This window comes from Balaenoptera ricei, chromosome 7, assembly GCF_028023285.1.
Source record: "Balaenoptera ricei isolate mBalRic1 chromosome 7, mBalRic1.hap2, whole genome shotgun sequence".
Lineage (NCBI taxonomy): Eukaryota > Metazoa > Chordata > Mammalia > Artiodactyla > Balaenopteridae > Balaenoptera > Balaenoptera ricei.
The window spans coordinates 93,589,935-93,605,432 of record NC_082645.1 but is presented as its reverse complement, the minus strand read 5'-3'; the positions used below and the strand labels follow the sequence as shown (position 1 = coordinate 93,605,432).

At 38.6% G+C, this 15,498-nt stretch overlaps 1 protein-coding gene and 1 pseudogene across 1 annotated transcript; both read left to right on the top strand.

Moving 5' to 3' along the window:
- Positions 1-3,751: 3,751 nt before the first annotated feature.
- On the top strand, positions 3,752-7,580 carry LOC132368661 (gamma-crystallin A-like). The gene is made up of 3 exons (XM_059927380.1): positions 3,752-3,760; positions 4,817-5,059; positions 7,308-7,580. Exons 1-3 carry the CDS (start codon positions 3,752-3,754, stop codon positions 7,578-7,580), a joined length of 525 nt encoding a protein of 174 aa, XP_059783363.1.
- Positions 6,410-6,902, top strand: LOC132368662 (small ribosomal subunit protein uS12-like; annotated as a pseudogene).
- Positions 7,581-15,498: the final 7,918 nt, after the last annotated feature.

The window sequence follows — 15,498 nt, the reverse complement described above, 5'->3', positions numbered from 1 at the left end:
TCCAGCATTTATTGTTTGTGGATTTTTTGATGATGGCCATTCTGACCGGTGTGAGGTGATACCTCGTTGTAGTTTTGATTTGCATTTCTCTAATAATTAGTCATGTTGAGCATCTTTTCATGTGCCTCTTGGCCATCTGTATGATGTCTTCTTTGGAGAAATGTCTATTTAGTTCTTCCGCCCATTTTTTGATCGAGTTGTAAAGTAGTTTTTCAACTATAATAGTAATACATGCTTACAGTAAAAATTTCAAAAGTACAAAAAATAGATAATGAAAAGTAAAAGAATCCTCACTTTCCCACATCCTTGTCCTACTCCTCAGAAATAACAACTGTTAATAATTTTCAATTCAAATATTTGCCATACATGTACATATACATATACATACACGCACACCTATCTGGTTTGTTAGAAATAACAAATAAATAAATTAAAGAAATAGTTTATTAAATGTATGAAAAATACGCTTTCACAGTTTATTGTTTGAAGAAATTTTTCATTTATATGTTTAAGCTTCTTAGTCTTTTCATTCGTGGCTTATGGATACTGTATTGTGTCTTTTAGCTGATGAACATTTTTTTAACTGCAAGATATCAATGCCTTATTCAGAATTTTTGATTCATTTCCAGTCACTGAATTTCTTCAATAAGGGAAAAAGAGAAATTATTTTTTAAAAATCCAGGTATTCTGGAAAACAGTTTTCAAGATTTCTTTTGTACTGTATTGGTATTAGTAGCTCATTTATTAGTCAAAATGGGTATGAGCAATACCATATCCTTGGAAAGGCAGAAAAAGAGTGAAAGACAAATAAGAACAAAGAACAAGGGCAACAAATGGAAAACATTAACAAATAAGATAGATATTAATTCAACTATATCAATAATCATTTTGATCATCAAAGGTCTAAATACACCAATTAAAAGACAGAACTCAATAGCCACAGACTACTGTATCTGGACAGCACAGAGCATCCCCCTCACTGCAGATGTGTTAAAGATGTATGTTAAGGAAAATATAGCAAATATGGCAAACTCTTTTTTTTTTTTAATTGAAGTGCAGCTGATTTACAACGTTGCGTTAGTTTTAGGTGTACAGCAAAGAGATTCAGTTATACATATATGTAGCAAACTCTTAACTGCAGAATCCAGTTGGTGGGCATATGTATCTTCATTGTACAATTCTTTCACGTTTCTGTATGAAAATCTTCATAATACAATTATGAAGAAGAAAAAAAAGACAGAAATTGTCAGAGTGGATCAAAAAACAAGACCCAATTGTATGGTGCCTATAAGACACCCTCTTAACATAAAGACAAATATAGATTAAAAGTAAATGGATGTAGGGAATTCCCTAGCAGTCCAGTGGTTAGGATTTGGTGCTTTGACTGCGGTGGCCTGGGTTCAATCCTTGGTCAGGGAACTAAGATCTTGCAAGCTGCACAGCGCAGCCAAAAGGAAAAAAAAAAAGTAAATGGATGGAGAACAATAAATCACACTAAAACTAATAAAAAAAAAGAAAAGTAGCTATATTAATTTCAGACAAAGTTGACTTAGAAGCAAGGAAAGTTATTAGGGATAAAGAAGGGCATTACATAATGATAAAGGGGTCAATTCTCCAAGAAGACATAACAATCCTTAACATGTGTGCATCGAACAACAGAACATCCAACTATGTGAGGTAAAAACTATTAGAATTGCAGAGAGAAATCAATGATTCCATTTTCATTGTTGGAGACTAACACTTCTCTATCAGAAATGGAAAGAGGGCAATATAAGTTTAAATTCAAAGCAATATATAAGAAATTCAAAATAGTATGGTGCAGGCACAATACACAACTGCTAAGGGGCAAAGAAATGATTTGCTTTGGTCATGGTTAGTGAAAAGGAGTATTATTTTTATTATTTTTTTAAATTTGGAAATAATTTTGAGCTTAGAGAAAAGTTGCAAAAATAGTACAAAGAGCTCTCATATACATTTTACTCAGATTTGCTCATTGTTAACATAACATTTTGCTTCATTATCTTTACCATTTTTCTCTCTCTGTCTCTGTCCCACTCTTTTATTCTCTTCTTCTCTCTTTGTTTCTCTTTCTCTCAGTATATAGATATATAACTTTTTCTAAGCCATCTGAAGTTATATACACCATATCACTTTACCCCTATATACTTCAGAGTGTATTTCCTAAGAATAAAGTTACTCTCTTAAATAACCACAGGATGGTTATCAACTTCAGAAAGTTTAACATTGATACTTTACCATCTATGTATCAATTTAGTCAATTGATTCAGTGTCAATTGTTTTGTCAATTTTGTCAATTGACCAATACTGTCCTTTTTTATATATTTTTCCCGTGTGGGATCATATATTGTATTTAATTGAGAAATATAACTCAATTTCCAAATGTCTAAGAAAAATTCCATGTAAATTCTTTTGCACCCACTTTTATTTTAATTCATCTTTGTCAGTAATTTGGTATCTGATATTTGACCTTAACTCCCTATAGATTGAAAGCTAATATCTGTGTCCATGTTAAATTGATGTGCTTGATACAAAAATTATCTTTTTATTCTACAGGTCACTTAGAAACTTGGAATTGCACCATGGGAGTTCATAATAAATTCTCTGGGAGAAGAAAAGTCTCTGCATCATCTTAAAATTTCAACTCTTGCTGGCATATTTTTCTTTGCATTTAGCTTTTGATACAAAGTGCATTGAAGTGTTATTTCGGGTGTTGAGCTTTCTTAGAATCACATTGTTTGGCCATATTGTGGTTAAAAAAACAAGTATGTATCTTATGCTACTTCATTATGACTAGAAGATTGTTGGTTGGAGGATTTGGAGAATATATACTATTTCTGTGTCAGAGCAGACTGGCTTTGTAGGACATTTTACAAATGTTTAGCACTGAACATTTCAGAATGGTGGAGTAGGAGGCAGTTTTTCAGGTTTCAATCCAAAGTAAAATTAACCTGTCATCGATTGCCCTTACTATGTTCTCACATGGAAATATTTAAACTCATTTCAATAAAGCCTTAAAAGAAAAACAGGTCCAGGCTTTCTTTCAGTAAAATATAAGGACTACTAGGAAATGAAAATGATCTGGTCTTTCAACACATTTCCAAAATTCTGATTAGGCGCATAGTTGAGCTTATAAATACATGTAGTAACAATTTGACCAAATGAATGTAAGTATAAATTATACCACCTTAAGGTTTTGATGTGTCACCTTTCTGCAGAACAGTTTTCTTTAACATGTGCCAAAACTGGTGTGTGATTTGTTGACTTTTGCTGAAAATGGTGGTGTATTCCGATGTGGTTTTGTAGCTGGGGAGACCAACGCAGCCTTTTCCACACTGGTTCAATTACAGCTGTAACTGAAGCTTACCAGTACACCTGCCACATTAGGTATATCCTCTGGTCTCTGGGTATACTGTCTAACTTCATAGGACTCTGCCCAGTTTTCTTTTGTCTAGCTCTGCTACTTGCAAGGGAACACTTTTTCTTTGTGGCTATTAATGTCTCTCCTCTTAGCATCTGCACATTTTCTTTACATGCTGCCTGAGGACTTTCACAAATGCATCGTGGACATATTGCCAGCTGTAGGTGGCTGTCCCTCCATGGGTCGTGAACCGTGAAGGTGTTTGATTTCACCTTCCTACATACACACGGGACGACAGAAGAGCTGGGGATTGGGATCATCCTCTACCCCTGAATATCTGAAGAGCGCTTCTAAACCAATAGGTTGGCAGCGATGGGAAAAGCTTTCAAGCAGTCACCTGGGTCCTATGAAACAGTGTTGCTTCAGGGAGGGAAAACTCAGGCAAATCACCATGCTAGTTTTTGGGTTTTTTTAACATCTTTATTGAAGCATAATTGCTTTACAATCGTGTGTTACTTTCTGCTGTATAACAAAGTGAATCAGCTATACATATACATATATCCCCATATCCCCTCCCTCTTGTGTCTCCCTCCCACCCTCCCTATCCCACCCCTCTAGGTGGACACAAAGCACAGAGCTGATCTCCCTGTGCTATGAGGCTGCTTCCCACTAGCTATCTGTTTTACATTTGGTAGTGTATATATGTCCATGCCACTCTCACTTCGTCCCAGCTTCCCCTTCCCCCTCCCCGTGTCCTCAAGTCCATTCTCTACGTCTGCGTCTTTATTCCTGTCCTGTCCCTAGGTTCTTCAGAACCATTTTTTTCTTTTCTTTTTTTTTTTTTAGATTCCATATATATGTATTAGCATATGGTATTTGTTTTTCTCTTTCTGACTTACTTCACTCTGTATGACAGACTCTAGGTCCACATGATGCTAGTTTTGAAAACAAAAAGCAACCCTAGAAGCTGGGTTGAGGGGAGAGGGGAATGGGAGGATTCTGTGTATTTTCCTACTCCTGGAGCATCTCAGAGAGTCTTGGGAGACCTCTTTCTTTTTACCCCAAGGAGAAATGTTTAATCTCAAGACAAAATGTGGCTATTTACAAAATTTGCTGCTTTTCACCAGTAACTCAAAGTTATACATTTACAAATTGATTTTATTTTTTCATCTCATGAAAGTAATATATATTTATATAACAAAAAATTAAAGCAATTGAGAACAACAAAAAGGAGAAATAAAGACATAAAATTAAGACCTATAATCTTGCCATTCATTGATAACCATGATTGACATTTGGGCTTATACATTCACTGTTATAATCTTTTTTTTCCTGCATAAACATACGCCACAGCGTGCCTGCTGAGTGTCTACTGTGGGGTGGGGGGGATGTACCTCCCAGCTGACTCTCTGCTGTCACCTTGCTTTCCACCTGCAGATCACCATCTACAAGGACCGGGGCTTCCAGGGCCGCCACTACGAGTGCAGCAGCGACCACTCCAACCTGCAGCCCTGCTTCAGCCGCTGCAACTCAGTGCGCGTGGACAGCGGCTGCTGGATGCTCTACGAGCAGCCCAACTACTCGGGCAGCCAGTACTTCCTGCGGCGCGGCGACTACCCCGACTACCAGCAGTGGATGGGCTGCAACGACTCCGTCCGCCCCTGCCACACAATTCCTTACGTGATTCTTAGTTCAGCACGACTCATGTGAAAGCATCACTGATCCATGGCCATAAATTCCTGTTTATAAAAGTCAGTTTGTTTCAACTCAGGACTAGTGTTCACAGTGAAATAGCAAAGCCCAACTCTCAAGCATTTAAAAAAAAATTGATTGCCTTTACTATGCTCTCATATGGAAACATTTAAACTCATTTCAATAAAACATTAAAAATGGGCAGATTGTTTTTAGGCACAAGAAATCACAACAATATAGCTTCTAAAGTTGAATTTGGAAGTATCTAGCTGATCCCTAATTTCTAAATAAAAACTACCTTGTTCAGTAAAGAAAAAAATCTATCTAGATCATTATTTCTTAATGAACACTGACAGACTATGGGAGAACAACATAAGTATAATGTATTCTGACTGTATTGGCGATTATTTTCAATACCTTCTTTACGACCTACGGATCTAGAAACTAGAACAATATGTTTCTGCTTGCAAGTGACTCCTTGTATTCAACAGTCATTATCAACTAGTTTTTTACAAGGGTCAGAAAAAGATCATTAATTAGGATTTCATGGGACATGGTCCTCACCAAAATGCTGTTTAATGTTTTTTAATCACGTGGAATTTGTATTTCTACTTTCTGATGACACCAAATTATGTGTCGTGACAAGCAGATTCAAGAAGTGAAACCAAAATTTGGTTACAGAAATTTACAGATGCAAAAAGAGGTACAAGTAAGATAGAAACTTCTTTGAGGCAAGAAACTCAACTTACAAGTGACTTGGCAAAATATTGGACATGTGGACTCAGAGTAAATATGAATTGTTGTAAGTGATGAGTGCAAAACTGACTTAAAAACAAGCTTGAGGGGCTTCCCTGGTGAAGCAGGGTTTGCGAATCTGCCTGCCAATGCAGGGGACACGGGTTCGAGCCCTGGTCCGGGAAGATCCCACATGCCGCAGAGCAACTAAGCCCGTGCACCACAACTACTGAGCCCGCGTGCCTAGAGCCCATGCTCCGCAACAAGAGAAGCCACTGCAATGAGAAGTCTGCGCACCAAAACGAAGAGTAGCCCCTGCTCACCACAACTAGAGAAAGCCCTCGCGCAGCAATGAAGACCCAACACAGCCAAAAATAAATAAATTAAATAAATAAATTCCAAAATAAAAATATTTAAAAACAAGCTTGAGGAGCTCAGCTCAGTGCTTTGTGATGACCTAGAGGGGTGGGATGGTAGGGGGAGAGAGGCTCAAGAGGGAGGGGATATATGTATATGTATAGCTGATTCACTTTTTTCTACAGCAGAAACTAACACAACGTTGTAAAGCAATTATACTCCAATTTAAAAAAAAATACATCTTTCGCTCAGGCCCGTGGTGCTGGCAGGATGGGCAAGTGTCGTGGTCTTCATACTGCCAGGAAGCTCCGTAGCCACCGACGAGACCAGAGTGGCATGATAAACAGTACAAGAAAGCCCATTTGGGCACAGCCCTGAAGGCCAACCCTTTTGGAGGTGCTTCTCATGCTAAGGGAATTGTGCTTGAAAAAGTAGGGGTTGAAGCCAAACAGCCAAATTCTGCCATCAGGAAGTGTGTCAGGGTTCAACTAATCAAGAATGGCAAAAAAATCACCGCCTTTGTACCCAGTGATGGTTGTTTGAATTTTATTGAGGAAAATGATGAAGTTCTGGTTGCTGGATTTGGTCGCAAAGGTCATGCTGTTGGTGACATTCCTGGAGTCCGCTTTAAGGTTGTCAAAGTAGCCAATGTCTCTCTTTTGGCCTTATACAAAGGCAAGAAGGAAAGACCAAGATCATAAGTTTTGATAATGAAAGCAGGATAGTAATAAATTTCCATATGCCAAAAAAGAAAATACAAAAAAACCAAAAAAACAAAAACCAAGCTTGATAGGATTCAGTGATACACAGTCATAATGGTAAAGGGAGTTAAAATCCTCTCTGCAGACTCAACTAAATACGGTTGTGACAGTTGGTTTTTTTTTTTTTTACAAAGGAATCCCTTTTATTGACTTTATTTCAATTTCAATTCTTGTTTCTTCCACAGGATAGACCACTGGTCAGGTCAGATTTATTTTAAATACTCTCCCTAATTTGTTAGACCAACCATGTAAGGAAATGATACATATATGACAGGATAGTTTGAAAACCATGCTTCATGAAGCTGCAGGCTGATTGAGTCACTTTTACTGACATCAAGGATGCCCACAACTTATTTTTCATCTTTGGTTTATTGTCACGACAGACTAGCTCTCACAGGATAAAGCTGTATGAGAGACATGGCTACGGAGGCCTGGTGTCCAAGCTCATGGGGGACTGCTCCTGCATGCAGGACCGCTTCCAGCTCAATGAGCTCCACTCCCTCCACATGCTGGAGGGCTGGTGGGTCCTCTACGAGATGCCCAACTACCAGGGGTGGCAGTACTTGCTGAGGCCGGGGGACTACAGGAACTACCACGACCGGGGAGGCCTGGATGTCAAAGTCGGCTCTCTGAGATGTGTCATCGATTTGTACTAGGCTGTGTTTTTCTTATTATAACCCACATAGAGTTGCACTAAATATACAGATTGTGTTCCTGGCACTAAGTGATTCTTGTTCATCTTAAATGATAACTGAATTTTAATAAATGGTGACCCTTGGCAACTTATCTGACCCTGAAGGTCAAGTGTCTTGAATGTCTACTTACTTCCTGCTGGTCAGGCAGCAGTAATTATGAAGTCCCCACTTATGTCATGGGAAGGAGGGAGAAACACTGTCTGCCTCTATGACCCACAATCTGAGGGAGAGAGGAAAGAAACATAATGAAAAACTATGAAACCCATATACAGGAGAAAATATAGAACCAGTTGTGGCTGGGATACCAAAGACAAAGGATTGCTGGAGAGGTTAGGGCAGCTGAAGTTTCAGGTAAGATTAGTCAAGAAAAGCTGATTGAAAAGAGAAGTTTTAAGCGGAATTCCCAAAGTAGAGAAGGTCAAGTATGCATGATGAGGTCATCTGGGAGGAGAAGTGTTAAATTAAGAATTAAAGGACCTGGGGCTCGCCGCAACCAGAGAAAGCCCGCGCACAGCAACAAAGACCCAACTCAGCCAAAAATTAATTAATTAATTAATTAATAAAAATAAAAAGAGTTAAAGGGCCTGAGTTGTTATCCTGCCTCTTCTACTTACTAATAAAATGCCCCTCAGTCTCAGGTAAACTAGGATGGTTGGTTACTCCACTTCCTAGCTTATCTCTTCGAGCAAGTCATTTCTTATTCTCTCTGTGCCTAAGTTGTCTTATTGAAAACTACAGGTGATAATAAATTTCTGTCTCGCTAATTTCCAGGATAATTATGATGAACAGCTGGGGAAAGATTGTTAACACAATTTGTTATCTTTAAATGTTTGTACAAATATAAATGTAAGAAATTAATGTATTATCAGGGTTTCCTCAAATTCAGCAGTACAGTATACTCATCTTTATTTTGGACTTCAATATGAACTTTTATCAAGATTCAATTATGGAAGACTCAACTATGCAGAGTGAAGTAAGAATATTTGTTATCCTGCATACCTCTGGCATTTCTTTCCACTAGAGTAGAGCTGCTCTCCCAAAATGCTAATTCTTTTCACAAATTTACATAAGCAAAAATAGTGCTCTGTCCCAGTTAACTTCTTCATAGAAATTGAGAAGCTAATTTTAAAATTCATATGGAATTGCAAGGGACCCAGAATAGCCGAAACATTCTTGAGAAAAGAACAGAGTAGGAGTACTCACACTTCTCAATTTCAAAACTTACCACAAAGCAACAGTAATCAAGACAGCAGGGTACTGGCACAGGGTAGACATAGAGATGAATGGAATAGACTTGAGAGTCTAGAAATAAACCCATATGTCTATGCTCAACTGATTTTTGACAAGGGTGCTAAGACCATTCAATGGGGAAAGAATAGCTTTTCAACAAATGGTGTTGGGACTACTGGATATCCAAATGCAAAAGAATAAAGTTAGGCCCCCATTTCATACCACATATAAAAATTAACTCAAAATAATCAAAGAACTCAAGCTATAAAACTCTTAGAAGAAAACAGAGACATACATCTTTGTGATCTTTTATTAGGCAATGATATCTTAAATATGACCAAAAGCACAAGCAATAACAATAAAAATAATAAATTGAACTTCATCAAAATTAAAACCTTTTATGAATCAAAGGATATTATCAAGAAAGTGAAAAGACAGCCCACTGAATGGGAGAAAATATTTACAAACTTTTTATCTGGTAAGAGTCTAGTATCCAGAATATATAAAGACTCTTAAAACAACAACAGAAAGGTAAACAACACAAATAAAAAATGGGCAAATGATTTGAATATACATCTTTATGAAGAAGATATACAAATAGCCAAGAAGCTACTGAAAAGATGCTCAGCATTATTAGTCATTAGGGAAATTCAAATCAAACCACAGTGGGGTAGCACTTAATACCCACTAGGATGGTTATAATAATTTTAGGAAAAAAAAAAAACAGAAAATAACAAATGTTAGTAAGGATGTGGAGAGATTGAAACTCTCATAAATAGCTGGTGGGAATGGAAAATGTTGCAGCCACTGTGGAAAATGGTTTGGTATTTCCTCAAATAGTTAAATAGAGTTATATGACTCAGCAATTCCACTCTGATGTTTATACTCCAAAGAATTGAAAATGAGTGTTCAAACAAAAACATATACATGGGGACTTCCCTGGTGGTGCAATGGTTAAAAATCTGCCTGCCAATGCAGGGGACACGGGTTCAAGCCCTGATCCAGGAAGATCCCACATGCCGTGGAGCAACTAAGCCCGTGTGCCACAACTAGTGAGCCTGCACTCTAGAGCCCACGAGCCACAACTACTGAGCCCGTGTGCCACAACTACTGAAGCCCACGTGCCTCGAGCTCATGCTCTGCAACAAGAGAAGCCACCACAATGAGAAGCGTGCACACTGCAACGAAGAGTAACCCCCGCTCTCCGCAACTAGAGAAAGCCCACGCCCAGCAATGAAAACCCAAAGCAGCCAATAAATAAATAAATAAATAAATTTATTTTTTAAAAAAGTATACATGAATGTTCATAGCAGCACTATTCACGATAGCCAGAAGGTGAGAACAACCCAAATGTCTATCAGTGAATGATTGGATAAATGAAATGTGATATATCCAAACAATGGAATATTATTTGGCCATAAAAAGGAATGATGTACTGATACATGCTACAACATGGATGAACCTTGAAAACATTATGCTAAGTGAAAGAAGCCAGTCACATAAGACCACATATTATAGGATTTATTTATATGAAATAACCAGAATAGGCAAATTTAGAGATAGTAAGTGGATTCATGGGTTGCTTAGGTGTGGGGGATGGGTGGATAAAGCAACAAAAACTAAAGGGTACAGGACTTCTCACTGTGGGATGGGCATGCTCTAAAATTGACTGTGGTGATGGTTGCACATAACTGTGAATATACTAAAACCACTGAATTATACACTTTAAATGGGTAAACTATATGGTATGTGAATTATATCTCAACAAAGCTGTTTAAAAGTAATAACGCCCGACACAGAACCTTAAGTAATAAATAACCTTTTAGAATAAGATTCCTTCTTGCTGAAGGAACATACGGTATAAATTATAAATATGAAGATACACATATTATTAAACTGCTGTGGCTCTTACCAATACCAAATATACAGAAAGATTTGTTGTTTTGCCACTAGCTTAGTTAAACCATAGTGTGTTGTCCTTTGTTGGGTGACTAATGAAATATGAGCTCTGCTTTTTTTAAAAAAAAAGGAAAACCCAGGTCAGATGTCTCACTGAAAATAATTTTAACCTGAGGTTTTGTTTTGTTTTGCTTTAATCTAGTGAACTTAAGGGTTTAGAAAACGGCGTTTTATCTAAGAAAGCTCAGTGTGCCACAAGTTTTCTTCTCTATAAAATAAGGGGTGTGGACAAGAGGAGCTCCATGTTTCCTTCCAGCTCTGATTCTTTAAGACTGTATTAGGTTTCAAGGTGGAGCATCTCAATGGTTACCAATGTAGGCCTTGAGGTCCATGGACATGGTTTCTGGTTTGACCACCTAATGGCTGTGTGACCTTGAGCAAGTTACTTATGCTCCCTAAGCCTCAGTTTTCCCACTTGCGTGTTCTTATGAGGAATAAATGAGATGCCTCCTGTAAAGAAGCTCAATAAATAGTAGTCATCACTCCATCAGTTTTACCTTGTTATGCTATATACATGGACTTCAAAAAAGGGGGGGGGGGCAAAGTAAATTAGCTATTTTCTAAAAAAAAATCTCTAATTCAAGGAAATGTGAACACCCTCAACGTCCTTTTAATAGTCACCCATTACTGCTGTCTTAGAAGGCTACACACAAATCAGTGACTCAGGGATTAAGGAGCCCTTTGCAGTCAGTTAATGCTGAGATCCTAGAGCCAGGCTGAAGAAATCAGCCTGGCAGCAATCAGTCAATTGAAGAATCCACTAGAATTTACCAGAATTCCTGTTAAAGCCAAATATTCTCAAGGTTGGTAGGGAGAACAGGCTATTTTGATGCTAGACCCTTTACAAATTAAAAAAAAAAAGAATGACATTGAACCTACTATGAGAAGTGTATAATTAGGGAAAATATAAGCTATGCACATCTAGAAACATAACCTCTAAAACAAGTCATTGTTATGCAGAAACAATTAGTTTAGGACTTCAAGGCTGACACACCTGAGTTCAATTCACAGTGCCTCTACTTACTAGCTGTGTGTACCTTTTTGAATTTGTTTCTCATAGTGATCAGTATGTAATTAGACTTGGTCAACTGGGGACCCTGGCCTGGAATGGGTGTTCAGAGAGCCTCCTCTGGCCTCCTCCAGATACAGTCTTCCCCACAGGACGGGAATGTGTGGAACAACAAGGACATGCCCACACGTCTTCTAGACCACAGTCCTTATACCTGGAGCTCCAGAATTTCCTCCATTTACATCCTAGCTTCCAAAATCTAAGAGAGAGTCTTCACGCACTCACCCAAGGACACTGGTACTCAAAGGGCAGCTGTTTGGGGGGCATGGTCGGGATTGGGGGGTGGAGCATGTGGATGGAGCTTGGACATGTGAGGGAGTGAGAAGGGAGGAGGGCGGTCCATGGGGTGGTGGAGGGGGCCTCTATTTATGCTCTTGCCCTGGATCTCTCAAATATTTGGGGAAGTCCTGATAATAATTGTGCTGTTAGCTACATGATGCACTCTATATAAGATTCCTGGTACAATGTCTAGAACACACTAAACACTCTTCATACAGTAGGCTGTCATTATTAACTATTATTATTTCCATCATCATGAGCCAAGTGAGTGCTGTAAAGTTTGCTGCAGGTTCAATCCTACCTACTTAAGTGAGAGCAGATGTGGCTTCCTTCAGCAGGGTCATGTCAATGATGTGCTGATGAACTCAAGAGGTTTCATCTGGGAGACACATAAGTGGTTACCAGAGAAAGAAGTCTGCAAACGCTTCAGGAAAACCCAGCTGACAAACTAAAACATTTGTATGGGGGAAGGGAGGCAGGGAGGGTAATGAACTATTTCCACAGAGCCTTCTAATAGGCCTCAGGTAACTTTAATGGCTCTTTTTTTTTAAAGATTTATTTATTTATTATTTATTTTTATTTATTTTTGGCTGTGTTGGGTCTTAGTTGAGGCACGAGGGCTCTTCGTTGCAGCACGCGAGCTTCTCTCTAGTTGTGTTTTTTTCTCTCTCTAGTTGTGGCACACAGGCTCCAGGGCACGTGGGCTCTGTAGCTGTGGCACACAAGCTCTCTAGTTGAGGCACACGAGCTCAGTAGTTGTGGCACGCGGGCTTTGTTGCCCCGTGGCATGTGGGATCTTAGTTCCCTGACCAAGGATCAAACCCACGTCCTCTGCATTGTAAGGCAGATTCTTTACCACTGGACCACAAGGGAAGTCCCTTAATGGCTCTTAAATGAACTATTTTGTTTTTGGAAGAAACCAGGGTTATATTAGATCCATTCAAATATTTTGACATGCAAGTCTATGTATTTTGATATATGAGTTTGTTTAACCATGAGTTCCTAAAGAACTTTAAATGGTTTTTTAATTTTTTTTTAAATTTTTTAAAATTTAAATAAGACCTGTCTATTTTAAAACAAGTTTTGCAGTTCTTTTTAAAGGAAAAACAAAAAACTTGTATATAACTTTAAACTTGGAATCAAATATTTGTGCTAAAAGGCTCATTGGCTCAGTCCCTTAATCTCCCACATATTTTAGACTGGGGTGTTGGCCGATACTACAAAGAGACAGAACAAAGCATGTCTTGCAGCATCCAGGACCCAATGTCTTATTCCATTGACCCATCCATCTTCTAAGATGCAAGGAAGTGGCTGGGAATCTCATTATTTTTCTTCGCAAAAATGTTGCTCATCACCTTTTCTTTCATTTTTGTTCTCTTTCTCAGGCCATCTCTCCTGTCTCTCTCCTTTAGCAGTTAAAGGTAAGTTCTGAGACCTTCACGGGAGAGCTCTGGTGGTGCTCTAACACATCCCCTCCCCTCAGGAAGGCCTCCCTGCTGCCAGCCTACACCAGCCTGCCCAATTTCTGGGCCATTTTTACCTCCCTTCAAGTTTTCCCAGGTCACCAAGGACCAGACAGGAGTGGAGGCTATCAGAACCAGGGGACGTGGTAGAGGACTGAGTGGGAGAGAATGATGGCTGTGTCTCTGAACATCCACACAGGTGACCTCATGTGGGCGAGTTATTGTTTTCCAAAATAAAATCAGAATCATGTGCAATAAAATGGGCATCACTTGCTTAACTGTTTTTCTTGTTTCCAGGACTCTATCCATATAATTAATTAGTAAATAATCATGGGGAATAAAGAAGTGTGACATGGCCCTTACCCTTAAGCTTATTACCTTGTTGAAGACACTAAACCAGGCTGGGAAAACTGGACAGCTACATATAAAAGAATGAAATTAGAACACTCCCTAACACCATACACAAAAAATAAACTCAAAATGGATTAAAGACCTAAATGTAAGGCCAGACACTATAAAACTCTTAGAGGAAAACATAGGCAGAACACTCTATGATATAAATCACAGCAAGATCCTTTTTGACCCACCTCCTAGAGAAATGGAAATAAAACAAAAATAAACAAATGGGACCTAATGAAACTTAAAAGCTTTTGCACAGCAAAGGAAACCACAAACAAGACGAAAAGACAACCCTCAGAATGGGAGAAAATATTTGCAAGCGAAGCAACTGACAAAGGATTAATCTCCAAAATATACAAGCAGCTCATGCAGCTCAATATCAAAAAAACAAACAACCCAATCCAAAAATGGGCAGAAGACCTAAATAGACATTTCTCCAAAGAAGATATACAGATTGCCAACAAACACATGAAAGGATGCTCAACATCACTAATCATTACAGAAATGCAAATCAAAACTACAATGAGGTATCACCTCACACCGGTCAGAATGGCCATCATCAAAAAATCTACAAACAATAAATGCTGGAGAGGGTGTAGAGAAAAGGGAACCCTCTTGCACTGTTGCTGAGAATGTAAATTGATACAGCCACTATGGAGAACAGTATGGAGGTTCCTTAAAAAACTAAACATAGAACTACCATACGACCCAGCAATCCCACTACTGGGTACATACCCTGAGAAAACCATAATTCCAAAAGAGTCATGTACCACAATGTTCATTGCAGCACTATTTACAATAGCCAGGACATGGAAGCAACCTAAGTGTCCATCGACAGATGAATGGATAAAGAAGATGTGGCACATATACACGATGGAATATCACTCAGCCATTAAAAAGAAACGAAATTGAATTATTTGTAGTGAGGTGGATGGACCTAGAGTCTGTCATAAAGAGTGAAGTAAGTCAGAAGGAGAAAAACAAATACGTATGCTAACACATATATATGGAATCTGAAAAAAAAAAAGGTTCTGAAGAGCCTAGGTGCAGGACAGGAATAAAGATGCAGACGTAGAGAATGACTTGAGGACATGGGGAGGGGGAAGGGTAAACTGGGACGAAGTGAGAGAGTGGCATTGACATATACACACTACCAAATGTAAAATAGATAGCTAGTGGGAAGCAGCCGCATAGCACAGGGAGATCAGCTGGGTGCTTTGTGACCACCTAGAGGGGTGGGGTAGGGAGGGTGGGAGGGAGGGAGACGCAAGAGGGAGGGGATATGCGGATATATGTATATGTATAGCTGATTCACTTTGTTATAGAGCAGAAACTAACACAACATTGTAAAGCAATTATACTCCAATAAAGATGTTAAAAAAAAGACACTAAACCAAGAAAAGGAGACATTATATGATAAAGTCAATGCTTAAGTGCTAAGCTGGGTTTTAATGAAATGGATGTAAACGTTCAGAGAAGG

What these genes read in the sequence shown, in the direction of transcription:
- LOC132368661 (XM_059927380.1), top strand. An exon ending in CCTGCCACACAATTCCTTAC is followed by an intron (nt 5,060 to 7,307) that starts GTGATTCTTAGT and finishes TTGTCACGACAG; the next exon opens with ACTAGCTCTCACAGGATAAA.